General features: G+C 48.9%; 1 protein-coding gene across 1 annotated transcript; it reads left to right on the top strand.

Moving 5' to 3' along the window:
- Positions 1 to 3,753: 3,753 nt before the first annotated feature.
- On the top strand, positions 3,754 to 26,581 carry TRIM25 (tripartite motif containing 25). The gene is made up of 9 exons (XM_032615883.1): positions 3,754 to 4,443; positions 8,662 to 8,757; positions 11,714 to 11,947; positions 13,989 to 14,160; positions 15,687 to 15,752; positions 17,946 to 17,972; positions 18,297 to 18,380; positions 18,459 to 18,557; positions 20,010 to 26,581. The coding sequence occupies exons 1-9, from the start codon at positions 3,844 to 3,846 to the stop codon at positions 20,537 to 20,539; spliced, it is 1,908 nt and encodes a 635-aa protein (XP_032471774.1). The 5' UTR covers positions 3,754 to 3,843; the 3' UTR covers positions 20,540 to 26,581.
- Positions 26,582 to 27,517: the final 936 nt, after the last annotated feature.

The raw sequence follows: 27,517 nt of genomic DNA, 5'->3' as shown, positions 1-27,517 counted from the left end.
GGAAAAAAGGGACAAATACAAAGTGAGAAATAGACAAGTTCATTATCATATTGAAATTAACATCCTGCCAGTCTCAACATATTCAAAAGACAAACATCTGAGATAGTAGAGCTGACTAAAATGGAATTATATTAGAAATTAATAACAGTAAGATACATTGGAAAGCACTAGATAGTGGGAAACAAAGCCATATCTTTATAGGTAATTACAAAGAAATTACAAAGGAGAAATTATAAAGGAAATTAGAAAATATTTTGAATGAAATTGATAATGAAAACACTTATCAAAACTTGTGGAATATAACTAAAACAGTGCTTAGAGGGAGATTTATATTTTTAAACACCTATGTTAGACAAGAAGAAGGCTTAACAATAATGATCTGATGTTCCAGCTTAATAAACTTGAAAAAGAAGAGCAAATTAAACCAAAAGTAAATAGAAGGAAATAATAGATATGAGAAGAAATCAATGAAAAAAAGAGCAGACAGAGAAAATTAAAGCCAAAAGCTGGTTCTTTGAAAAAATTAATAAAATAAATAATCTATTAGATGGATTAATCAAGAAAAAAGAAAGAAAACACAGGTTACTTAAATCAGGAATGAAAGAGGAGTTACTACTACAGTGTCTACTGACATTAAAAGAGTAATATGGCAGAATAAGGACCCCTGAAAATTCTGCCTCCATAAAAGAAAACTAGCAAAAATTGTCAGGATCAACTCTTTCAGAACTCTGTAAATTAACAAAAAGCTTACAACAATTCAGAAAAATGCTTATTCAAAGAAAGTGGTTGAATCTTGGTAAGAACAGCAAGCTTTGTGGGGTTTTAACTTGACCTTTTCCCATTACCCCCACCCTAGCTCCATGGTAGTCTTAAAAACCAATAGTCTGCAAATAACTCCAAGCCCTTGGAAAACACTGGGAAACTTATTGGTTTTAGGCACTTAAGGAAATCCTTATCTAGTCATTAGCTGATCACGAAGCTAACCAAGCAGACAGTTTAGAGAAACACATGATGAAGAATACACACTTTACGGAATTAATTCAGAAAAGTCACTAAACAAATAACAACAACAAACCCTAGGAAGGGGGGAATCTGGTGTCCACAGTGCCACATTGTATTATTTTAAATGTCCATGTCCAGCTTTGAACAAAAAAATTGATGACAATTGGTGATACATACGAAGAAACAAGAAAACATGGCTCATATAAGAAAAAAAAAATCAACAGAAACTGCCCCTGAGTAGGCACAGATGTTGGACTTTCTAGACAAATACTTTACAACAGTTATTTTAAATATGTTCCAAGAACATGAGGAAATCATGTCTAAAGAAATAAAGGAAAGCATGAGAATGATGTCTCTTTAAATAGAGTATCAGTAAGGAAATAGAAATTATTATTATTTTTTAAAAAGAACCAAATGGAAATTCTGGAGTTGAAAAGTACAATAACTGAAATGAAAAATTCACTAGAGGGGCTCAACAGCAGATTTGATCAGGCAGAAGAGAGGATTCATGAATCAGGACATAGATCAATTGAGATGATTCAGTCTGTGAATCAGAAAAGAAAAAGAATAAAGAAAAATGAACAGAGCCTCAAATACCTGTGAGACATCAACAAGCTCACCAACATACACATGATGGGAGTTCCTAAATGAGAGGAGAGGAAGGAGGGCAGAAAGAAAATTGGAAGAAATAACAAAGGAATAAAAAGAGTATATTAGAAAATATTTAACACAGAAGAAGGCAGTAATGGAGAAATTGAAGAGCAAAAAAGATATATAACATAAAAATAGGTAGTGAATGGCAGATGTAAATCCTACTTCTTAGTAATTTAATGTAAATGGATTAGATGCTCCAATTAAAAGGCAGAGACTGGCAGAATGCACAAAAAACGTGATCTGACTACATTCTGTCCACAAGAACCACACTTTAGTTTCAAAGACACCAATAGGTTAAAAGTAAAAGGAGACACCATGCAAATAGTAACCAATAAGAAGATAGACCACATTTGGGTCTCAATAAATTTAAAGGATTGAAATAATACAAAGTATATTCTCTAACCACAGTGGAATGTATTTAGGTAGGTCTTAGTAAATATCTACTGCATAGAATTCGATAAACATAAAGTATGCCCCTCCTAGTGTTCTTCACTGGCTAACCAGCTTTTTTAAACTTCTCTGCCTGGAAGGAGAGTTCTACAAGCCTTCTGGCATGAGTCAGGTCACCTCGCACACAAGAGCTAGGTCAGAGGGGATTTCATAGTGTTCATTTCCTGGAAACTGCTCCCCATGGAGGCGGGGCAGCATTTTATAGTAGGAAATGCTTTGCTTCTGTAATCAGATAGTCTGGATGCCAATAACCATTACCTTAGGCAAGTTATTTAGTTTCTCTAAGTCTCAGTTTTCTCATTTGTGCCATGAGATAGCTATACCTCAAAGATTTAGTGGGAGAATTAAATGAGGTACCAAATAGCTAAATAAATAAATCTTAATTTCCTACCCTCCTCATTCTTCTGTCTTCCTTCTTCTCATGCAAATAACAACGCAATATGAAAGAAATGGGGTAAAGAGTCCTGGAGGAATAGAATTACTATTATTATATTACTATAGTAATTACTATTACTGTTACTATTACTACAGGAAAAGCAGGAATTAGAATATTAAATAAAGCAATCCTGAGCTAGTATCCTAGTCCTATTTTGTATAAAATACGTGACCCTCATCTGTAAAATGATATAATGACTTCTGTCTTGTAGTGCTTACAAGGATTGTAAGAGATTATAAGGATATCTATGACTTGTCTAGCACCCAGCAGGTGCCCAATAAATGGTAGTGATCACTATTAGCATTTACCTTGTCCTCCTTTTTGCTGCCCACCCTATCCCCAAAGCAAACTCCAGCTTATTCCTCCCAAAACACTTTCTCTTCGCTCCCCATCCCCTCTCTTGAACACTTCTCCCTTATTGTACACCCACTTTACCTGCACCCAGGCCAGAGCAGGGAGGGAAACAAAGCTAAAAATAAATGAAAGAAAATAAACCTAAATAAACAATTTTGAGAAAAATGTTTCAAAATTATATTTGTGTGTGTGTGTGCACGGGCAAGTGTGTATGTATGTGTGTGAGAGGAAAACTTTGTTAAACTGGGATGAATCCGAACTCCAGTAAAGTAGAAATGGAAAATAAAATAAAATAAAAAGCATGTTATATCGGCGGCATGGAAAGAAATCACCAAGTTTAAGCCTGAGCGTGTGGGTGTGTGACCATGGGCTCCAGGCTGCAGAGATTGTAAGCCGATACGCCAGCGCCCAGGACCAGGGAAGAGAGAGGAAGGATTTAAAAAAAAAAAAAAAAAAAAAAAAGGCAGTCAGTCGTTTACTGTTCCTGCAGTTATTTTTTTAAGACCCTGTCCTGATAAGACAGCCTCGCTCGCGGGGGCGGTGCGGACAACTCCTGTCCGGATGAGTTCTCCGAAGGAAGATACCTGCTGCAGGGGCTTCTGTGCAGTAGTCCCCTCACTCCCGGGATCCGGGGTTCACCACGCGAGGCGTCAGTTTCCTCATCCGCAGAGTGGCCGCAAGAACCCCCTGGTGGTCGAGAGGCTCGTCTGAAACCCCGAGCCCAGCGCCCCGCACCCAACCCCCGGAAACCACCGGGGTACGAACGTCGCAACTCCCACGTCAGCAACCCCGGGGGCCCCGCGCGGCCTGCCCCACGTGACTTCCCGAAAGGCCCGGGTACCGCCCCTCCCACAGATCAGTTTCGTTTCCTTGGCGGCCTCCGGGCGGTAGTGCAGCAGTCGCTGCCGCGGTTCCAGCGCGTCCCGTCGGGTTCCCCCAGGAGCGCCATGGCGGAGCTGTGCCCCCTGGCCGAGGAGCTGTCGTGCTCCATCTGTCTGGAGCCCTTCAAGGGGCCGGTCACCACGCCCTGCGGCCACAACTTCTGCGGGTCGTGCCTGGACCAGACGTGGGCCGTCCAGGGCCCGCCGTACCTATGCCCGCAGTGCCGCACCGGCTTCCAGACGCGGCCACAGCTGCACAAGAACACGGTGTTGTGTGCGGTGGTGGAGCAGTTCCTGCAGGCCGAGCAGGTCCATCCCGAGCTCCCCGACGACTGGACGCCGCCCACCCGGGCCGCCGCCTCCTCCAACCCGGCCGGCCAGGTGTCTTGCGACCACTGCCTGCAGGCGACCGCCGTCAAGACGTGCCTGGTGTGCACGGCCTCCTTCTGCCAGGAGCACCTGCGGCCGCATCTCGACAGCCCCGCCTTCCGGGACCACCCGCTGCAGCCGCCCATCCGTGACCTGATGCGCCGCAAGTGCCCCCAGCACAACCGGCTGCGGGACTACTTCTGCCCTGAGCACGGCGAGTGTATCTGCCACATCTGCGTGGTGGAGCACAAGACCTGCTCGCCTGCGTCCCTGAGTCAGGCCAGCACTGACCTGGAGGTAGGGGTTGGCGGATGAGGGCCCAGAGGGGCAGCCTGGGCCTGCTGGGTTGTGCAGAGGGCACCACTGTGGGCATCTTGGCCTACTTGGATCACCTGGGTGCGGGGGATGGGCCTCGCTGGGCCTGAGATCAGGGCAGGGGCATCCCCAGGGTCCAGGTAGAAAGGGGCTGGGAGAACATACAGCCCTTCTGGATCATTCCTGGTCCACCTTCTCTGCCCCCACCCCTCTCACCCATTATACGGAGGGACATTGCTTGCCTTAAGCCTAGCACTTGTCTGACATGTTTAGTACAGGGTTTTGAACATCAGATATGAGCGCTAGAGGTTACCTCTGTTCTCTCAATAAATCCGGGTAGCACCCGGGAGGTGGGTATAATTAGTTATTTACAGCTGAGGAAATGGAGGTTCAGAGAAGTTAATTTAACCTGAGCTAACCCAAGTGGCCAAGTGGGCATTGGGCCCCCAGCTGGTTTGACTCCACATTTGCTGTTTCTCCCTAAGGACCAGCCTCAAAGCCAAGTCCACAGAGTTCAGAGCATAGGACATTCCTGAGGTCATGTGAGAAAAAGCCTTTGGTGAGCCAGAGACTTCCAGCGACCAGGGAGGACGGTTATGGGTGGGAGGGTGGGAAGAGTCCCAGGAATCCCTGGATAGGATGCACAGCCAAGCTCCTGCTCCATAGCGCCCTATATACTTCCTGTGCCACTTTAAAGCACAGGACTGGCCCTCATCAGTAAAGTGAGGAGGTGGGACTGGGTGGATTCATTCCTAAGGGGCCTTCTGGGTCTGTGATGATTTCAGTGGTTTGGGGATCATAATTTCCCCCTGTGGACTCCAGGCAGAGGCTGAAAAGGTGTAGTCTAACTACCTTTCATTGTATCAGTCTGAGCTCCAGAGTGAAGCCTGATTTCCTTTCACTCTGGCAGTGCTGTCAGGGAGAACAAGGGCTGTCCTCGTATCATCAAAGGAGACATGAGGCCTGTGGGAGGTTTGCAGTGGCGCCAGGGCCAGGGTGAAGGCTTTGCTCCCGTCCGGGCACGGCTCCTCCCTGGCCAGGCCTGCTTCTCCAGTCTGAGCAGGGTTTCTGTGTACTTCCTCCCTGAGTCCCAGAAGTCAGACCTCAGGCAGTGCCTGACAGTTGACTTTGGAGGTACCACCATCTCAGGCCCAGACTACCTGGGTCTCTACCTGTTGCAGGAAGGAACCTGCCTGGCCTGCGGAGGCTGGAGCCCTGCTCTGCCCCGCATCCGCTGTGGTTCAGGGCAAGACACTGAGTTCTCTGAACCTTATCTTCATCCATAAAATGGGATTAATAGCATTCCCTCCCCACCTCCAAGGGTGACCAGGAGGCTCCGAAGGGATGAATTGTGTGGGAAGTGCCTCCTAGGCAGGCCCCAGGGTCAAGCTGGTTGACACAGGCTCTGACCAGAGCTGGATGTTGAGATCTGGGTTTGAATTCTGGCTCTGCTTCCTAGCTAGGAACTCAAAAAAGGGGCACAATAATAGTACCTATCTCAGAAGGTTATTGGGAAGATTAAATGAGGTGTTCCATAAATGGCATTTTACAGTCCGCTAATGCTCCGTAGAAGTGCCACTATCATTTCTGTTACTCAGAAATTCCCCGAGGAGAGTTTGCTGCGTGGAGGGTGTTAGGCTGCCCAGCTCTTCTTTGCCTCAGAATGCATGGCTCCGAGGACTGGGGCAGCCTGGCTCCTATCGAAAGACCCTTCTAGAAGTTCTTATCCAGGAGGCTGAAGGCAAGTAGGGGCAGAAGGACCCATTTCCGCCTGGTCTGGAGCCCCAGCTCCCTCTCAGCCTCCAGGACCTGGAGCTGGAGTCTGCGCCCAGATTATTTGTATGCCATACACACTGGGCTTTTTAATCCTTTTAACGAGGCTTTCCTGCCATCTCTCCCCTTCCCCTCGTTGTCCTGGCTTTCTCAGTCCTTTAACCTGTCTCCTTTTCCAGCCCTGCTGCTGGTCAGTACTGGTGGCAGAGCCAGCCCAGCTTGGCCCGGTCACTGGTGTGGGGTGGACTCAGGACTCCGGTGCCTCCCACGTGGAGGACCCAAGTCCCCAGTCTGTGAAGGGATCCTCAGAACTTCGAAAAGTTCTCTCCCCTTGATTAGGGGATTGTTGCTGCTGTCAAAGTCCTTGGGTGGCTTTCCTTTTGTCATCTATAGCCCTTTGGGCCCCTCTCTACCATCAGGGGACTGTTGTATGCATTTGATTAATGGTGAGTAAAATCTTTCAGAATACAGGGTTCAGGGGTGTACTACTAAGAGTGAGTCTTGGAGGTGAAACATTTGGCAGCCCCCAGGTATTCTGAGGTCTCTTCCAGCTCTGAGACCTGTGAGGCCAGATCTGCCCGGGCCTGGCCTTCTGCCTTTGGCCCACAGTTCGTCTTGGCCACTGTTAGAGACCAGGTCAAAGGGCATTGTCACAGAGGTCACATCTGAAACGCTATCAATGACTTGGGCTTTTGGGGTTGAGTTAGTGTGGCCTTGGTCTCTGCTTCTAGCCTTTACATGTGACTCTCTCTGGGTTGTTCAAATCCAGAGTCAAGGTCAGTGGTGGAGTGGGAGAGGCAGGGAAGAGGAAGGGAGGGCCAGGGTATTGTTGAGCCAGTTAGGGGACATACATTTTTTTCTAGAATTTTCCTGTGTGCTCAGTTTGGACACAAGTCTGTAATTGTAACACCAGGATCTTGTAACACTAGTTAATGGCGATGTGACCTAGGGCAAGCCATTTAATTATTCTGTGCTTCAGTGACCTCATCTGTAAAGGGGGGATAACCCTCTACCTCCTAGCGTTGCTTTTAGCTTTACATAGTTAATACATGGAAAGCACTAGAACAATGCCCGGCTTGGAGTAAGTACATGATAAACACTAGCTCCCATTATGGTAGTGGTGGTGGTGATTCTCCTACCCATTTCTATGCCCCAACATTTCACCTGAGTAGGGTGAAATTGGATATTGATTATGAAAATTTATGGCAATACTAAGAGGCCTTGGGTGATATTAGCTTCCGCTGTGCATAATTTACCTTTGTATCTGAAGGCTAGGGGCCTAGCAATTCTGAATCACCTTAGTTCAGTTTCAGGGACTGAACTGTCGATGGCTGGTTTACTGCTGGTTCGTCCCTATCCTAGGGTTTAGCCCTTGGAGGTCGCTGCCTGTGGGGCTTATCAAGTGAGCCTTGGACTCTGATCTTTGTCCACCTGCCTCTCCGAGGCTGACAGAGGCCCTCCCAGCTGTCTTCCGGAACTGGCAGATGGCTCTGGGAGAACAACCCCCGATGCCAGGCTTATCTCTCTGGGTTTCCTTCTTCTGGATCTTAATTACATAATCCTTCCCTCCTTTCTTACCTCCCCATTGGTTTTTTTTTTTTTTCCCCCCATTGGTTTTTAATAGATCCCCCTCCCCCAATATTTTGTCTGCTTTTCTGGTTGTTTGCAGTGGGAGGCTTGGTTTGTACAACCCCGCCTGCCACTTTCTGAAGCAGCTGCCCCAGCTCGTTCTGTCTGTGTGAGCTTGACCACCTTGCTGTCCTCTTTGCCTCAGTTTCATCATCTATAAAATGGGTGCTAGTGAAGAAGCTCATAAGAATCCAAGCTGAAGTTTACTAAGGCCATTTGTCCTGACTATGCTGAGGACTTAACACTGCTTCAGTTAATTCTCCTACTAGCCCCGCGGGGTGGGAACAGTTGCGTTGATATCTATTTCATGGCCAAAGAAACAAGTGAGAGGCAGCTGAAGAGCTGGGTATTGAGTCTTGTCTGTCTGGCTCCAAATCCTATCCTTGTAACTTCTTTACTGTCCACTTCCCCTGAAAGGATGAAGGGAGGCAGTAAATATGAGAATGCTTCAAAAAGCTACAAGCAGGGACTTTCCGGGCTGTCCAGTGGTTAAGACTTCACCTTTCAGTACAGAGGGTGCGGGTTTGATCCCTGGTCAGGGAGCTAAGATCCCACATGCCTCGTGGCCAAAAAACCAAAACATAAAACAGAAGCAATATTGTAACAAATTCAATAAAGACTTTAAAAATGGTCCACATCACATCAAAAAAAACAAACTTAATAAAAAAAAAGCTACAAGCAGGTGAGACTTGGGGTGGTGGAAACACCTGTGGGATAGACTTGAGGGCAGTCGCTGGTGTTGGGTGCTGGTGGGGGGCTGGATGGGGTATTTTCTCACTCGGTTTGTTTTCTCCGCAGAACAAGTTGAGGCATAAACTGACTGTCACGTACAGTCAGATCAACGGGGCGTCGAGAGCACTGGAGGACGTGAGAGCCAGGCAGCAGGACGTGCGGGTGAGAGACAGGGCTCCCCGCCACCAGCGTGGCCCTGGAGCCTCCCTTCACCTCTGGGGAGGACAAGGCTTGTGTCAGGTTCACTCACAGTGTCAGAATTCAACTTCAGCCTTGCAGCACATGCAAAAAGCTATGTGCCCAGAGAGATCCTTCACAGACTCAAAGCCTACCTACAAGCCCAGCCATTAAAAATTAGGGTTAAAATATAGTAATATAAAAAGTGGTTATGATTTAAGGGGGAGAAAAACAGGAAGTAAAAGTTGCATCTATTTATTTTTAAAAAGTGTATTTGTTTCTAGAGCGACTGTAACAAGTTACTGCAGACTTGGCTTACAACAACAGAAATGTGGTCTCCCACAGTTCTGGAGGCCAGAAGTCCAAATTCAAAGTGTCGACAGGGCCACACTCTTTCCGAAGGTTCTGGCGAAGAATCCTTCCTTGCCTCTTCCAGCCTCTTGTGGCTCAGGCATTCCTTGGCTTGTGGCTGCATCACTCCAATCTCTGCCCCTATCTTCACATGGCCTCCTCCGTCTTCTCCTCTTTTGTCTCTAATAAGGACACTTGCTATTGGATTAGAGCTCACCTGGGTAATCCAGGATGATCTCATCTCAAGATTCCTACCCTAATTACATCTGCAAAGACTCATTTTCTAAGTAAGTTCTGAAACGTGGACATATCTTTTGGGGGGCTGCCATTCAACCCATTACAGGAAGTATAGGAAAAAAGACTGGAAGGAAATATCATAAAGGAATAGTAGTGCAAGTGTTGGAGTGGTAGAATTAGGGATATTTCTTTCCCTCTAGTTTTTTTACAGTTTTTATAAGGTTACAGTGCTTTTATATTGAAAGAAGATTTGATTTTTAAGCATCCTGGTCTAGAGCTACAGCATTCAGTTTTATTGCCACAGCTGTGGCTTAATTAGATGAAATCTGGGTTAGAATACTAGCCTGTGTTGGCAGATCTCTGAGCCTTAGTTTTGAAGCAATCACAGCTTCTTTCCAGAGGTGAGTTATGAGGCTTAAATGAAAGGATGCACATGAAAATACCTGTATCAGTGGGGGGGCAGGCTAAACTGCTGTAACAGAGATACCCCTCAAAATCAGAGGTTTAAATAAGATAGCCGTTTATTTTGCTCCCTGCGAAAGTTCAGGTGAGGAACCCAGGCTAGTGGGACCTGAGCAACCCAGGCTACTGGGATGGCTCTGCTCCATGTGATCCTTCAGAGTTCAGGATCTTTCCTTTTTATTGCCCTTCCTCATCTCTGTGGTTGCAGCTGGGTCACCATTACATCTTTGCTGTAGCCTGTGAGAAGGGGGAAGGAGAGTGTTGCCATTATCACTTTTGCGCCTGTTGTGAGCAGCTTAGTCACATGACCAAGCCCAGCTGCAGGGGATGCTGGGAAATGTAGTCTGTGGCTGGGCAGCCACGTGCCGGTCTAAACTCCAGGGGTGTTCTCTTATAGACGGGAGCAGAAGGAGGATGAATACTCAGGGACATTGGTAGTCACATTGGAGGTGGCAGGGTTAAAGAAATAATTGAATTCCTGGGACTTCCCTGGTGGTCCAGTGGTTAAGACTCCGTGCTTCCACTGCAGGGGGCACGGGTTCAATCCCCGGGCGGGGAACTAAGATGCCATATGCCGCGCAGTGTGGCCAAAAAAGAAAGAAAAAGAAATAATTGAGTTCCAATCTTCCTGTCCCTCTTATGTGTGTTTCTGTCACGTTTGATTCTGAGCTATTGAGGTTTCCCAACATGTAAAGCGAAACTGCAGCTTCTAGAGCAGTGCTGTCCCCTAGAAATATAAAGTGAGCCTTATACTGTATATAACTCTAATTTGAATAACACATGAAATTAATTTTAATAATATATTTTATTTAACTCAGTATATCCAAAATATTATTTTAATCAGTATAAATGAGATATTTCAAATTCCTTTTATTTTACACTTATAGCACATCTTAACTTGGACTAGCCATAGTTCAAATGCTCTGTAGCTATGTGTAGCAAGTAGCTATGGTATTAGATAGCGCAGTTCTAGAGGAAATTTTCTAGAGCAGCTTCATACCCTTTAAAAAATTACTCATGAACTGCTTTCCAGCTTAAGAAATAAAATATCGCCATGGAAGGTGAAGCCCCTGCTTTGCTTCTCCCTTTTTATATCCCCCTTCCTCTCTTCCAGAAGTAACCACTATCCTGAATTTATCCATTCCCGTGTGTTTCTTTATACTTGTAATATGTATGTATGTATTCCTTTGACAATAGATACTACCATTCTGTTTGTTTCTAACCTTTATGTAAGGAGCATCATACTGTATGTCTTCTTCTACAAGTTGTTTTTCCCTTATTACTGTTTAATATTCCATCCTGTGAATATTTTCCGTCTTCTATTGATAGACATTCAGGTTGTTTCCAGGGTTTTGCTAATTCAAACAGTGCTGCTTAGAGCATTCTTGTGTGTCTCTTGGGCAGGTTCTGAGATTTTTTTCTTTATTTATTTACTTGGTTGCGTGGGGTCTTAGTGGCTGCAGGTGGGCTCCTTAGTTGCGGCTCCAGGACTCCTTAGTTGTGGCTCGCCAGCTCCTTAGTTACGGTACGTGGGCTCCTTACTTGCGGTTCGCGGGCTTCTTAGTGGTGGCATGAGAACTCTTAGTTCCAGCATGCATGTGGGATCTAGTTCCCTGACCAGGGATTGCACGCAGGCCCCTTGCATTGGGAGCATGGGGTCTTATCCACTGTGCCACCAGGGAAGTCCCCAGATTTTTTCTAGAGTATATTCCTAGATTGAGTTGCTGGGTCAAAGGGTATGAGCACCTTCAAATACACCAGATTTTGCTCTCCAAAGTGGTTGCATCCCTTTGTATTCCCAGGAAGTACAGGTAAGAGCTCCTGGCGCTCCGTGTCTCAGGCTTAGCTTTTTTGCCAGTCTGATGGATGCCCTCTTGTTTTGGCTTCTCAGGAGGTTGCACACAGGAAGATGGACCAGCTTAGACAAGAATACATGGAAATGAAGGCTCTCATTGATGCCTCAGAGGCCAGCTCCACACGAAAGATAAAGGAAGAGGAGAAGAGGGTCAACAGCAAGTTCGACAACATTTATCAGATCCTCCTCAAGAAGAAGAGTGAGATCCAGACCCTGAAGGAAGAGATTGAACTTGCCCTGACTAAGGGGGACGAGTATGAGTTTCTGGAGGTGGGTCAAGATGAGGGCATTGAATACTCTTTCTGCCTAGTGTCATGGTGTTGACTGTGGGTGCGTTGGGGCCCTCGAGGAGCTGAGGCTGTATGAGGTCACGGGAAGCATCCCTGAGACACATGCTGTGTTAGTTTTCTACATTTCATGACAACTTACCACAAACTGAGTGGCTTAGAAGAACATCTATCTCACACTCTGTGGCTCAGGGCATGGCTGAGGTCTTACCAGGCTTCATTCCCTTTGGAGCTCAAGGTTGTCTTCCAAGCTCACGTTCTTGTTGGCAGAATTCAGTCCCTTGTGGTGCAGGACTGGGGTCCCCACGTCCTTGCTGGCTGTCAGCAGGGGCCACCCGCAGTTCCCAGAGGCTGCTGTGATTCCTCGCTGTGTGGCCCTCTTTCGAGTTGGCAGCCGGCTTCTTCAAAACCGGCAGAGAATTTCTCCCTCCCTGAAAGCCCAGTTCCTTTTTTAAGGACTCTTCCCTGATTAAGTGAGGCCCACCTGGGAGAATCATCTTTTTGATTAACTCAAAACCAACAGATTCGGGATCTTAATTACATCTCAGTATTCCTTCAGTTTTCCCATGTACTGTAACCTAACCATGGAGTAATATCCTTTCATACTCAGTGTCACGCTTATACTCAGGAGGAGAGGATGTGTAGGATGTGTACCCGGGGCAGGCAGGAGTCTTGGGGGCCATCTTAGCATGCTGTCTACTGCATAGGCCTCCACCGCTTCCCTCCATCCTGCCTCTGCACAGCCCCTGGAAGTGTCTCTCTAAAGCACAGGCACCGCTCCCCGCCCTTTCTGATTTCACATTCCCACAGGACCTTGGTGACCAGCCTGCCTTTGCCAGCCACCCCCTGCCCGTGCCCTGTGCTCTAACCACAGCAGAGCACTCCTCAGATGCACCGGGCATTGGGAGGGAATGCCGTGGCTGGCCTCTGCCTAGTAAACCCTGTCCTTTGTCCTCAGATCCCGTTATGCTGCCATTGCTGGCAATCCGGGGCATGTTACCTGCCTCTGCTCTTGCCCTCAACAACGTTGTTTTAGATGTGCTTGTTTTCATGTCTGTTTAAAAGGCTGTCAGGGGACCTCCCTGGTGGTCCAGTGGTTAAGACTCCGTGCTCCCAACGCAGGGGGTGTGGGTTCAATCCCTGGTCAGGGAGCTAAGATCCCACATGCCGCACAGCGTGGCCAAAAAAAAAAGAAAAAAAGCAAAACGCTGTCAGCTCTTTTCGGGCGGGGCCCTTCATCCTCCTAGCATGTCCAGTGCACGGCGGAGTGTCTGGCACGTGGCAGATGTTCTGGGGTGGCCCGTTGATTGGGTGACGTGCTGCTTTGACACGTCCAAGGCCCAGATTCCATGTTCAGGTCCTGAGGAGGGACAGGAGTGCCTGGCAACCTTCTCTTCTCTGTTCAGGGTCTTCTGGCCACACCTAGGCTGGATGGCATTAAGTTTCATCTCATGTGCTCATCCCTGTTTGTTGGCCTAGCCGCCTTGAGCTCTTACAGGAGGATTCCGAGTCCACATCTGGCCCTCTGGATACTGTATGACATGATCTGGTCTCCAGGTCTGGAACCTCCTGTGGCTGAATCCTGCAGCCTTCCAGGCATTCCTGTCTATTTTCAGGACATGTGTTCAGAGCTGGTCCTTGCGGGATGGAGATGGTGATGAGTCTCCTGTACTTCTTCAGCCACAGCTGGAGGGGTGGAAACAGCATTGTCCGTGGGGGTCAGGAGCTCTGGGTCCCAGCTTTGTCCCTGCCACGAATTGGCAGAGGCCCTGGCAAGACACTTGTCATTTTTGACTTCAGTTTTCCCGTTTGTAAGGTGAGGGACCTCTGAGGGCCCTTCCAGCTCCAGATCGCTGTGTCTTGAAGTGGCACTTTAACCCCCAGTGACCTCTGGCTCTAATTTGAGAGGCTGACTAGACTTGGTGCCCATGGGCACAGGGAAGCTCCTTCTGGGGTTCGTGAGGCCTGAGCCCAGGCCCTGGCTTCACCAGAGCTGCCTGAACTAACCCCCTGGCTTGTTGCAGAAAGCAGCAAAACTGCAAGGAATCACAACGAAGCCAGTCTATGTCCCCAAGGTGGAGCTGAATCACGAGCTGATAAAGGGTGTCTGTCAGGGCACCTCTGAGCTCAAAAATGAGCTGAAGCAGTACCTCAAACAGTTCCAGGACAAGAAGCCCGAGGAGCTCATCATGCCAGGTAACTATTAGCAACCTCCTATGCTTTCCACTGGGACCTCTGAAATGGGATGTGTCCCCTCAGTGTTTTGGGGTGGGAGAGAAATCTTGAACTGGAGCATTGGGGCTTGAGTTTCGGGGGTTATAAAACATTTGCCCTCCATCTAGGAGGTAGTGGGGAGTTTCTGCCTCATCCTGAGATTGTAGCTGTCCTTCCTAAAATATTTTTGGGGGCTGGATATTATGAAGGGTCTTTCTAGATAGGCTTTTTTTTTGTGAGTCTGAGGTTGGCTCAGGTGGGTTGAATGGATTCTGGGTTGTCAGTGTTATTTGGTAGGGAAGTGGCTAGTTTGGGAGTCAGAGAAACATGGAATTCCTCCTTGATACCCCCTGCCCTTCCACTTATATCCAACCCATTGTCAGATTTTGCTTCTTAAATATCTCGTGCTTCAGTCAGCTGATTTCACTGCCAGCCACCAGTCACCATTGCAATCACCCGTGGCAGCTTCCTAATGAGTCCCTCTGCATCCACTCCTGTTGCAGCTGGAGAGAGCTTTTCAGGACGCAAATCTGATTTCTTGACACCTTCTCCCCGGCCTCCTGTTCAGAGACTTCCCATTGCTTTTAGATTGCAGACCAGACTCTTGACCCTGGCTGTCAACCCCTGCCTGGTCAGGCCCCGTCTGTCTCTTTAGCCCTGAAGTTACCCCCTCCTCCCATACATCCCTCTACACTCTACAATTCTTCAAATATGTTAAGCTTAAAAAAAAAAAAAAATGTTAAGCTTCCTGCCACAGGGCCTTTGTACATGCTCCCCCACTGCCTAGAGGGCTCAGACTCCAACATCTTCACCAGGTGACTCCTGTCACCCTTCAGAGGTCAGTTGAAACATTCCATTTCTCAGCAAACCTCCCCTGTTGCCACCCACTCCTGCTCCTCAGACCAGGTCGCCGGGTCCTTATCATCCTTTGGGGCCCTTAGCGCATCTGTCATTTTACTCTTCCTTGCCATTCCCGTGTGTCCCCCCCACCAGACTGTGATCAGTGAGGGCAGGGGCTGGGTCTGTTTTCATCCAACACTCTCCCCAGCACCCGGCACAGAGGGGAAAGCCATTGATGGATTAGCCCTGCATATTTGTTTTCCTGCTATGTCAGTGATCACTGGTCTGGGGACGGAGGGGTGAGAGGAACCAGAGGGAAAGGAGCTACCACAACATGCCAGACATCTTGATCTCACCACCACGAGCGAGGAGAGTCATCCCCGTCATACGTTGGAAGAAACCAAAGCTCACAGACGGTTCAGAGGTCATGGAGCTGGGTGCTGGTGGAGGAAAGACTGCACCCTGGCTGCATTTTAAGGCAGAGAAAAGAGGGAACACACCGAATTTGTCTTTCAGTTATCTTGTTTCTAGTGCTTGTAAATGATCGGATGGGGAAGGTCAGCGGAAATCAACTTTGTAAGCCCTCTCCCCGCCTGCCGACTGCGGGGCTGGCTCCTAGGCTTGGTTTGGAAGAGCCGCATAGACTACCCTCTTCTTCTTTTGCACAGGGGGCCCTGGAGGACATGACCTGCTGCACATGCCGAAACCCGTACGGCCTGTGAAGAAGGCCCCAAGTAAGTAAAGTAACCCCACCTCTGTCCCTGGGGCCGCAGCGACTGTGGCAGGCGGTGCTCGGGCTGAGGCACTGGCAGGCGTCACGGCTCCTGTCCGTGGGGCACAGCCCATCCCAGGCTCCGCGGGGCCCGGGCGCACCTGGAGGCAAGTGCTGTCTGACCCCACTGAGGGGAGGTGGCAGGACTGTTGCAGGAGCCCTGCTGGCGCACGCGGGAGGACCGGCCATCAGCACTGGATGTTCTGACTGCCTGGAACAGCAAGATGACCGAAGCTGGCTTGTCTTGAGAAATACTTACGATGCCCGAGTTCTGGCATTTGGGGTGACCCCCTGAGCAGAGGCTGAGCCTCACCGTAGCCCAGTGCCGTTCAGCCTCAGGTTGGGATGTGTTTCTGCCATCACAGAGCTCTTCAACCTTTTTTCCCTGTTGCCCTCCTTTGCTCTTACCTCTCAGGCCCTTTTAGAAATTTTTTTCCTAATCACCCCCATCCATGAAATTTTAATACCGCACATATGATATATCTGTTTATATACTGTGCTTTTATACATAAAAAGAACAAGTTTTTTCCATCCTTCTCTCCCCTTCACCTCCTAAGAATCAATTTCTGCTCCCCCTTGGGGGCGAAATCACCCTGTTGAGATGGGGCTGGGGTGAAGAATGGTCCTCAGTTTCCTCATCTGTCAAATTTGGACCATAATGATGTCCACCTCATGGGATTATTGTGTGAGGTTCACATGGGACACTGATGGTGAAAGCTCTCTAAAGGACGGGCATATGTCACCGAACTGCTGGCCAAAAAGTCAGTGAGGACGGAGGAGGGCTGCCCCGCATTGGGTGGTTGGGATGAGAGAACTCCGGGCTGGTTTTTGTTGTTGTTTGCTTGGTGTTGGTGTTTAGTGGTTGTCTTTGGCAGACAAATGTGTGGTACCAGTTCCTGAGTGGAATGGGGTCGGGGACTGGGATGCCTGGGACAGGTGAGGAGGGAGCCATCAGCGGAGCCTGAAAACGTGGAAGGGCACCTCGTGTGAAGAGGGAGGTACTGTAAACCTGCGGCCTTCTCAAGGCACAGCTCCTGAAAGCCTCCTTCCCGCTGCCCCACTTCATAAGCCCCGCTCTTCACGTGAGTGAGCTGTGGGGGGCTGAGGCGGGGAAACAGGCAAGGAAGGGGTAGGCTCATCACTGTGGATGAGGCTCTTAAGAATCGTGATGACTGGGGAGGGGGCCCTTTGCCTGAGGCCAAGGTCATAGCCCGGAGTCCTGCCAAGATGCTGGTCCAGTGGCAGTGGGCAGGAGAGGAGCAGGGGGGAGATGGGAAGAGTGAGAATGACTCCCGAGAAATACGGCTCTGAAGCGGGAGGAACGGGGAGCCAGTGGGGCATGTGGGACCAGGGAGGGTCTGGTGGGGAGAGAGCAGGGCTGGTCTGGAAGGGACAGGATCCTACAGGCAGGCAGGGATGAGATCCAAAACCCCCTTTATCGTTTCAGTGGTGGGGAAGGTGGCAGAAAGGGAACCTGAAATCTTCTAGCCTGCTCAAACTTGAGCCCTCATCGCAATCCCAGGGGCTTGTGAGAGACAGACTTCTGAGCCCCACCCCCAGACTCTCAGTTTCAGCTGGTCTGGGTGGGTCTGAGAATTTGCATCCCTACAGCTTCCCAGGTGATGCTGATGCTACTGGTTTGGGGACCACGCTTTGCGGACGGGTGTTTTAACTAAACTCAGTTCCCACAGGCACACACTCGTGGTACTTTCTAAAGACCATCGTGGTACTTGGCAAGCACGTTTTTTTGGCTGGCTCCCTATGTGGGTCTTTTTTTGTGTTTGTTTTTGCATGTTTTCTTCTGTGGAGATATAATTTCATACTACAGTAAAATGCCCAGATCTTAAAAGTACAGTTAGATTAATTTTGACAAATGTACACATCTGTGTGACCATTACCCAAATCAGGATAAAGATTTCCATTATTCCAGGAAATTCGTTCATGCTGCTTATTAGTGAGCCCCCTCCCTACCAAAACCATGATTCAGGTTTCTATCACCGTAGATTGATTTGCCTGTTGACCCCTTATATATTTCAAGTTTAAAACATCCTAGCTTTATTTGTATGGGTCACATTAGTGCACTGGTTGCCATTATGGGGTTTTGAAAGTGTCATTGTGTTTAAAATATGTTAATTCTGAAAATTTTCTTTTTCAGAAGAAGAAAAGAAACCCAAGAAACCTCGTAAGTTATGCATTTCTGCATCTTTTTGTTTCTTGAGTGCCTGAGTGTAGAACTGAATGCCAGCAGGGAAAGCTGAGCCATGGGGTTTGGGGGTCTGGGCTCTGTGACTGTGTCCCGTGCTGGCAGCCAGGCCTGGGCTTGGAGGCGGCAAGTGTAAATGCATAAGAGCAATAGGATGAGTGTTGCCCTGTCTGGACTCATTTGTGTCGCCGTGGCTGTCCAGGTGTGTGTCTGTGGAAGCAGCTCTTGAGAATCAGCGTGGCAGGGAGTATAGGCCATCAGGTCACCCTGTCATGTCTCCAACTCATACGTTTCCTCCCTCAGCCCCAAACATTGCCTCAGCCAGCAAGCTTCCCACCTTTGGAGCCCCAGAACATTTAGTGGATCTCAAACAAACTGGCCAGGAGGGTGAGTTCTGGTGGGCCATGGGCAGTGGGCTGCCCACTCTGAGTTTGTTCTGAAAACATCTCTCTCTTCTTCATCCAGCTGAGGCCAAAGTCCCCACCAGACCGTCGACCCCAGTGTCTCTCAAGACCAAGGTGCTGGAGACCTTCCTAGCCAAGTCCAGGCCTGAGCTCCTGGAGTGTGAGTAGCTGCTGGCTTGCTTTACCCTTGCCTCTGTCTAGCTTGGTCAGCCTCTCCCCTAGAGGACCCACTGTGCTCTACTCTGTCACATCCTTACTTGCTCCCTTCTGGCTTCCAGCCCAGAAGTGGTGGGAGTTCCTTCCTCCAGGCCAGCCTAGGGGCCACCCGCCCGTAGCTTCACCCACAGAGCATCCTCCACTTGTGCTCACTTCCACGCAGTGGCCATAACCTCTCTCTGCGAAGTGCGCTCTGGCCCTCCTTTCCCCACAGCCACAGCAGGCTTGGTGGGGAGCAGTGGATGCCGGCCCGAGAACCTCCCCCCACCGCCCCCCATTTGTGGGGCCCCCTGCGCTCTGTGATACAGCCATGTAAGCAGAGGAAGTGAGTTCTAGGGACTTAGGATCTTAGAGGACATTTTCCCAGGCCATTCATTTTGCCCTGGGGGAAAACCAGAGCAAAGTATCCTTCCCTGAGCCCCCGAGCCAGGGAGTGGCAGGTAACCCCAGTCCTGAATTCCCAAGCTAGGGATTGTCCTTCTCTGCCTGCTGTCTCCCACTGGTCCAGGGTTCCCTGTGAGCAGAGGGGCAGAGATGGGTGTGTCCTGGGGAGGAGGTGGAGGGTGGGGACAGCACTCATCTCTGCTCAGTCTTCGGACTTGCCAGAACTGGCCGGAAGTGTGGCAGGAAGGGCGGGGAGGCCACGCTCGTGTCCCAGCCAAGAAGTATATTCAGGTCATGGGTGTGCTTACAGACCTTGATTGGTTCCCTGTTGCAACCGATTCGAGTCTAGACCGCTTAGCTCTCTACTTGTGGCTCCATGTGTCCCTCTCCTCCTGCTGTGGCCTCTGTGCTCCCAGCTGCCCAGCCTTCCCTGGTCCCAGCACCTGTCCACCGTCCTCGTGACTCCACGTTTGCCTTCACTGTCCCCTCTGCCGAGCATAGCCTTTCTCCCTCCTCTGCTCTCCTCTGTTTAATTCTCCTCCCCTTCCTGTCGCCAGCTCCAATTCTAGCCCACCTGTGAAGTGTTCCCCTGTGCTCTCCCCACCCTTTAGCCGTTGCCCCGTGGCTGTGTCCCTCCAGCAGTGTGCCTGCCCTTTAGCAGAGTGCAGGGCCCGTAGTGTTGTCATTACTGACGGGCTTGCCTTGCTTGTGGGAGTGTGAACTCCACGAGGCCAGGCACCATGTCTGGTTCATGGTTGTACATCCTGCATAGAATCTGGCATAAGCCAGGGGCTCAATAAATGGTCTTAAATAGAGGAATAGACAGAGAGATGGGTGACTAATAGACGCACAGATGGCTGGATTGATGGATAGAGAGATGGACAAATGTCCGCCTGGCTAGACAGAATGGATGGACGGATGAAACAAATGAATAAATATGACCGGTTAGGAAAAGGATTGAAAGTGAGAGCACTTTGGGCTCCTTGTAACTGACTCCTTGGTGCTCCCTTAGATACTGTTAAAGTCGTCCTGGACTACAACACTGCCCACAACAAGGTGACTCTGTCCGAGAACTACACCGTAGCTTCTGTGGCTGAGACATCCCAAAACTACCGACCACATCCCCAGAGGTTCACATACTGCTCCCAGGTGTTGGGCCTGCACTGCTACAAGAAGGGGATCCACTACTGGGAGGTGGAGCTGCAGAAGAACAACTTCTGTGGGGTGGGCGTCTGCTACGGCAGCATGGACCGGCAGGGCCCCGAGAGCCGGCTTGGCCGCAACAGTGCCTCCTGGTGCGTGGAGTGGTTCAATACCAAGATTTCTGCCTGGCACAACGACGTGCAGAAAACCCTGCCCTGCACGAAGGCCTCGCGAGTGGGCGTGCTTCTCAACTGCGACCACGGCTTTGTCATCTTCTTCGCCGTGGCTGACAGGGTCCACTTGTTGTATAAGTACAAGGTGGACTTTGCTGAAGCTCTGTACCCGGCCTTCTGGCTGTTCACCACAGGCGCCACGCTCTCCATCTGCTCCTCCAAGTAGGCGGACTGTGGACGCTTGGGCTGACTGCCTGTGCAGTGCCCGGGACTCTAGTGAAAATGCTGTATGTAGGTGGAGCTCTCAGGGAGGTTCCTGAGAGTCCGCAAGGGCTGAAAGGATGGGAGGGGAGCTGGTGAGGGTGGGAGGATAGGGAGATGGGCTAAGAGGATGGGTTTGGCCAGGGAAAGGGATGGGGTGATTGCGTTATGGGTGAGGAAGCCTTTCTGCCTTCTGCTGCCCATCAGGCAGGATGACCCCCTCCCCTTGTTCTGGTAGATCTCCAGGCTGCCCGGTGGCCGGGTGTGGCTTTGCGGAGTGAAATCCTTAGTGCCCCTCTGCTCTTGGACATAATCTATAGCCACTGTGGGTTCTTCCTTAGGCCTCTGGTGTCTGCCTCTCTGCTGTCTGGGGTAGCCTTCAAATCTTGGAGTTTTGATGATTCTCTACAGAGCTACTTAACTCTACAGATTTTTTTAAAAAATCCAAAGTCATTGAATTTCATTATTACTCACCCTCCATTACCTACATGTGGGAGTTGGGGTGAATGCTTAGACCTCTGGTTATTTTCTGTGCTTGAGGGAAGCTGTGCACAACAGGTCTCCACCCAGACCAGAGTTTCCCAAAGAAGTATGTCCTTTTCCTCCACTGTTTCCCTTTCTGTCTTGGACCTCAACACCCCATCCATGGTTTTAAAATGTTTAGTCCAACAGGACCCTTTTCAGTCTAAGATTTCAAACCATAATCTGAATCAGCCTGTTTTGGATTTGTGATTCAGGGTCAAGGTGACCCAGGTCCCATGTGGCTAGAAACCCCTCCCACTCTCATGTATTATGAAAGGCATCTCAGCAGAGATGCCTTGGTTGCAACTACGGAGCCTTCTTCCCCTAGCCCAGGCTTTGGGGCAAGGCTCTTCACCAGGCAAGAGGGACCCTGACTGCGTTCACAGTTGGAGGTTTTCTTCTGACTGGAGCCTCTTGCCTTCTTACTGATCACCCTCCTCAGTGATAGCCTCTGTTCCCCAGGATTGTGAGATCCTGCACTGGCTGGTGGAGATACCACCGTGGCCAGCACAGTTGAACGTTCAGCTAAGCCCGCTGTCAGGCAGACAGGCCAGGTGTGGCTACCTCAGGGACCATACTAGGTCACCTGCTGGGCTGACTACCTGTGGCCAGAAGGGCCTTCTAGCAGATCCATGGGAAACAGCAACATTCCTGTTCAACCCGGCACTGGTCCTTGTGTGAGTTAGAGGCCTGTCACCAGCCCTAGCCCTTTCTACTTTCCTCCTCGTTTGAGCCAATTCCAGATGTAGGAATTGACCAGGCAAAGGGTCAGGAAGACTTAAGGACCAGGGACGAAAGAAGCTGCCAGGCTTAAGCCCAAGGAGCTATTTTTCCTGCAGTGAAAATAACCCCAGTCCACTCAGGGCGGGAGCGAACGGATTCCTGGAATTTCCCAAGCTCCTTATATCCTGATATTGTCAGGATGTAAGTTCTGATCCCCAAAGTGAGAGAAATGTAACCTCTTGTGGTGAAATGTGTCCTGCTCTGGGCTTTGCCAAGAGGAGAGCTGAGGTCAGGCTCCTTGTGGTATGAAAAGGATAATAATACCACTGGAGACAGGGACCCCAGCCCCTTCCATATGAATGTTTGACAAGTTAGTGCTTCTGGAGCCTTGTGCTGGGCCCCCAGGGCACTCTAGTCAGGCCCAGAGCACTTGATATTTCTGACAGATGTGTTCATCTGTGTCACCTCCCAACAAGAACTTCCACTTCCTTGGGAGAGAAATCATCTTTGTAGGGAAGATCCCCCTGCAATAGCTGAAATGTGGTTTTTAAAAGTTTGCTTTCTTTGCTCCTGGGAAGAAAAGTTCTTTGTTGATTCTTCTCTGCTTTTGGAGATGGTCCAAAGCATCTTCATTGATCTCCTGAAACAGACGCCTTGTTAGAAGCCAGTTTATCCTCGGGAAACAGCTGGGTTTAGAGGAGAATGCCGAAGATTAAACCATGGGTCCTGCTTGGGCTCTTCTGCAGAAATGAGGGCAGCCAAGAGGGCTGTTATCTGATGATCGATCATCCAGCTCAGGAGAGGGAAGCATGAGCCCCTGTGTTGATGAGAGGCAAGCAGGTAACCCAAGGTGAGCCCTGTGTGGGTTCTTTGCGTGAACTGAGGGGCATTCCGAACCATTCTGTTTCCAGTGGTGAGACTTTACGTCCCCTCCCTTGACTTGCGGGGCCGGTGCCCGACACTAGCGTCCTAGAGTTGGGGGAAATTTTGTGTTCATCTGACTTCCCGTTTTGCAAAGTAAGTCAGATGACTCCACTCACCGCTCTTGACATCCCATTATGGAGGAGGTGCCTCCTTAGATGCCCCTGGTACCCTGGGGGAAGGGTCAGAACTTCCCAGATACACAGACATAAAAAACGCTCTCCCAACCTAGGTATCAGGGGCTGTCTCAGTCACTCTGGTGTGATAAACGAAAGGTCAGGGTCAAGTGTTTGTTATTATTCAAGGGCTGATTGATTGGTTCTCCTGTTATAATTACTCTGAAATGGGTCTGTGATCTATACATAATACTGATACATTATTTCTTACCTTGTTCTGCTCCACTGTATTGATTTTAAATAATTAGGAGTATTTAAGCTTATATTCTTGAGTTTATATTTTTAAGAGTTGATTCTTTCAGAGATAATAAGGGCTTTAGACACAGATCTTCTGAAACCCACGAGAAATACCAGAGCCAAGGCCCGCTGACATGCCTTAGCAGCTTTGAATGCAATAAAGCTGTGTGTGGTATTGTTTCACACATTGCAGTGTGTGTAGAAAGTGTTACTTATCTGTCATGCTGGAGTCAGCAAATGAGGTGTCCAAGGGCCTCTGGCTGCCCCCCACCCAGATGCCTGGGGGCTGAGATTTCAGCAGAACTATAGCCCATTTGAGTCTGTCATGGGTGTGGCAGCCACTCAGGAAGCTTTCAATGCAGAAATCTCAGCCAGATAAGATGTCCTTCTGGGCTTTGCATCAGGATGGGGGTGGGGAGGAAGGGGAGGGGTATGAGTGAAAAGGTAAATAAACCACAATGGGGTAATCAGGGAAACAGTGATGGAAGTGGGAGGGTTCATTGTATTATGCCTTCTATTGTTACCTCTGTTTGAAAATTTCTATAATAAAAAGTTTAAAAAATGAAACAAAAACCAGCCAGCAGTGGGCCCTGTTCACGGATCTTATCCTTGTTTGAAGAGAGGTAGGAGTTGTGGTTGGTGTGGATTTGAGGTTGTTGAATAATAATTTGACTGGCTGTTGTCTCTTGTTCCTGCTGGGGAGATACTAAATCCTTGGAATTTCCCCAGTAATAGGAGCGTCCTTACTATTCATGAGCCCCTTGGATCACACCTGAATTTATGCTAAGAAGTGAGATGACCCAGGATCGGGGCTGGTCGGCAGAGAGACCAGGCGTGAGATTAGAGGGTTGGTCTCCCTGAGCCAGCCTCACCCCCAGGAGGGGGGAGGGGCTGGAAATCGAGTTGAAATATGTGGTCAGTGATTCAATCAGTCGTGCCTGATAAAAGCTGGGCACCCCGGAAGATCTGAAACAGGAGGGAAGGGGGCAGGGCACAACCTTTGAAAGAATGACATAGCCCGAGGACATGACATAAACTGATTAGAAGCAAATGAGTCCAAGCTGGAGGACAAGTCGACTTCCACTAGACGTTGTGGCTTAGTATACACTCTTCTTCTTTTTAAATGTATTTATCTTATTTATTGTTATTTTTGGCTGCGTTGGGTCTTTGTTGCTGCGCGCAGACTTTCTCTAGTTGCGGCGAGCAGGGGCTACTCTTCGTTGCGGTGCGTGGGCTTCTCATTATGGTGGCTTCTCTTGTTGTGTAGCATGGGCTCTAGGTGCACGGGCTTCAATAGTTGTGGCACGTGGGCTCAGTAGCTGTGGCTCGTGGGCTCTAGAGCTCAGCCTCAGTAGTTGTGGCGCACGGGCTTAGTTGCTGCGTGGCATGTGGGATCTTCCTGGACCAGGGCTCGAACCCATGTCCCCTGCATTGGCAGGCGGATTCTTAACCACTGCGCCACCAGGGAAGCCCAGTATACGCTCTTTGTAACACATCAGCAAGCTAAATGACACAGCCACAGGCGCCATGACAGTTCCAAGGCCCACCATAAGGATCAAAAAGTGGGCGGTGGCCCAATTCCTGGAAATCCCCACCCCTTCCTGAAATAGCTGGAATACTCCTCCCACTCATTAGCCTATGAAATCACCCACCCCTATAAAAACTGAGAACCCCATACCCTGGGGCTGCTCTCAGCTTCTGAGATGGCCCACACTCTGTCTGTGTAGTGTGTTTCTAAATAAATCCACTTCTTACCTATCACTTTGTCTCTCACTGAATTCTTTCTGCCATGAGACATCAAGAACCTGAGCTTCATTAAGTCCTGAAACCAGGTGTGTGATCTCAGTTGGAAGACGGTGGGTTTTGCCCGGGTTTGAGTCCCGGCATGTGGGTTCAAGTCCCAATCTGAGGTGCATGGTTTCAGCTCCACTGAACACCCCGATTCCACAGGGAGAGGGACAGGAGCTCTGGGTTGGTGTCCCTTCTGAACCTCACTCCGTATGTCTCTTCATTTGGGCAGTCTTGATCTGTATCTTTTTTTTTTTTTTTTTTTTGCGGTACGCGGGCCTCTCACTGTTGTGGCCTCTCCCGTTGCGGAGCACAGGCTCCGGACGCGCAGGCTCAGCGGCCATGGCTCACGGGCCCAGCCGCTCCGCGGCACGTGGCATCTTCCTGGACCGGGGCACGAAGCCGTGTCCCCTGCATCGGCAGGCGGACTCTCAACCACTGCGCCACCAGGGAAGCCCGATCTGTATCCTTTACGATGAAACTGTAATCATAAGTATAGCGATTTCCTGAGCTCTGTGAATTCGAGTAACACTTACACTGAAGCTGAGGGATGTCACGTGCTATAGACCGGAGGTTGGTGCTGCCGCCCAATTCATATGTTGAAACCTCACCCCCAGTGTGGTGGTATTGGAGGTGATTAGAGGGTGACGCCCTCATGAAAGGGGTTAGTGCCCTTATACGTGAGACCCCAGAGAGCTCCCTCACCCCTTCTGTCATGTCAGGACACAGCAAGAAGACAGCTGTCTCTCAACAAGGAAGCAGTTCCTTACCAGACACTGAACCCGCCAGCGCCTGCTTCTTGGACTTCAGCCTTCAGAGCTGTGAGAAATAAGTGTTTTTGTTTAAGACACCCAGTTTATGGCATTTTTGTTATAGCAGACCAGACTAAGCCTTCTGGATGTGTGTGTAGCCAGTTGGTCAGAAGTGTGGGTGGCCTGGGGACCCCCTGAAGTGTGGCTGGGGTCTGAAGTGAGAGCAGTCTTGCCGGGACTGTGTCCTTTGGCCTGTGGAGCCTGACTCTGACGCCAGGGGTTATCAGCAGAATTGTACTGCAGGATGCCAGCTGGTGTCAGAGAGAGATGGCAGGACTTGCAAACTTTGAATAAGCCCTTGACCAACTTGTCAGAAGAAACTACACTGTTCTTTCTTTCTTTTTAAACATTTCTTATAGCAGGTTTATTTGCAAAAACTGGAAACAACCCAAGTGTCCATAAACAGGGTGAATAGATAAACTAATTTTGCTGTAGCCGTACAGTGGAAAACTGCTCAGCAGTATAAGGAAGGAACTATTGATGCACGTGAAAACATACTCAAAATAATTATGCTGACTGAAAAAAGCCAGACGTGAAAGAGTACATAGTGTATGATTGCATTTATGTAAAACTCTAGAAAATGCAAACTATCTATAGTGACAGAAAGCAGTTTAGGTATTGCCCTGGAAGGGGGGTGGGCAGGAGAGGCTGCAGGGAGGGATTATAATGAGGCATGAGGAAACTTGGGGGAAGATGGTTGTGTTCACTATCTTGATTAAGGTGATAGTTTCATGGGTATTTGCGTATGTCAAACCTTAAATTGTACAACTTAAATATATGCAGCTTACTGTGTCAATTATACCTCAATAAAGCTTTTTCTAATTTTAATTTCTTTATTGAAGTATAATCGTTAGCTCCAGGTGCACGATATGGTGATTCAATATTTCTATACATTACAAGATGATCACCACGTTAAGTCTAGTCACCATCAGTCTCCCTCACCTCTTTCATTCATCCCCACAACCCCCTCCCCTCTAGCAACAACCTGTTTTGTTCTCTGTATCTATGAGTCTGTTTCTGTTTAAAACACATTGTTCTATATATGCAATCTAAAAAAAAAAAAAAAAGGTTCTGGTGAACCTAGGGATTGGACAGGAATAAAGATGCAGACGTAGAGAATGAACTTGATACAGGGAGGGGGAAGGTTAAGCTGGGACGAAGTGAGAGAGTAGCATGGACATATATCCACTACCAAATGTAAAATAGATAGCTAGTGGGAAGCAGCTGCATCGCACAGGGAGATCAGCCCGGTGCTTTGTGACCATCTAGAGAGGTGGGATAGGGAGGGTTGAGAGGGAGGGAGATGCAAGAGGGAGGGGATATGGGGATATATGTATATGTATAACTGATTCACTTTGTTATAAAGCAGAAACTAACACACCATTGTAAAGCAGTTATACTCCAATAAAGATGTTAGAAATATATATATATAATAAAACAATAAAATAAAACAAAACACATTGTTCTTTCTTTTTTTTCTTTTTGGCCGCGCCTCTTGGCTTGTGGGATTTTACTTCCCCAACCAGGGGTTGAACCTGGGCCTTTGGCAGTGAGAGCACCGAGTCCTAACCACTGGACCACCAGGGAATTCCCTAAAACACACTGCTCTTAAAGGAGCTTCGAAAGTTTCTTCTTTCCGATGCCGAGTCTCCAGAGCTTAAAGTCTTGGGTTTTGCTCTCTCGCCCCCACTCCTCTTGCAGCTTTTTCTTCCTCACTGTCACTGTGCCCACAAAAATACTCAGGATGTCAGTTACAGAAGTGTC

The sequence above is a fragment of the Phocoena sinus genome, chromosome 20, assembly GCF_008692025.1.
Source record: "Phocoena sinus isolate mPhoSin1 chromosome 20, mPhoSin1.pri, whole genome shotgun sequence".
Taxonomy (NCBI): domain Eukaryota; kingdom Metazoa; phylum Chordata; class Mammalia; order Artiodactyla; family Phocoenidae; genus Phocoena; species Phocoena sinus.
Note: the sequence above shows the minus strand (reverse complement) of the source record. Positions and strands in the feature narration are given on the sequence as shown.

Bases quoted from the DNA above. Each gene is read 5' to 3' on its own strand.
- TRIM25 (XM_032615883.1), top strand. From the start codon at position 3,844: ATGGCGGAGCTGTGCCCCCTGGCCGAGGAGCTGTCGTGCTCCATCTGT. The intron at 11,948-13,988 runs GTGGGTCAAGAT...GGCTTGTTGCAG, and splicing joins ACGAGTATGAGTTTCTGGAG to AAAGCAGCAAAACTGCAAGG. The intron at 18,381-18,458 runs GTGAGTTCTGGT...TTCTTCATCCAG, and splicing joins CAAACAAACTGGCCAGGAGG to CTGAGGCCAAAGTCCCCACC.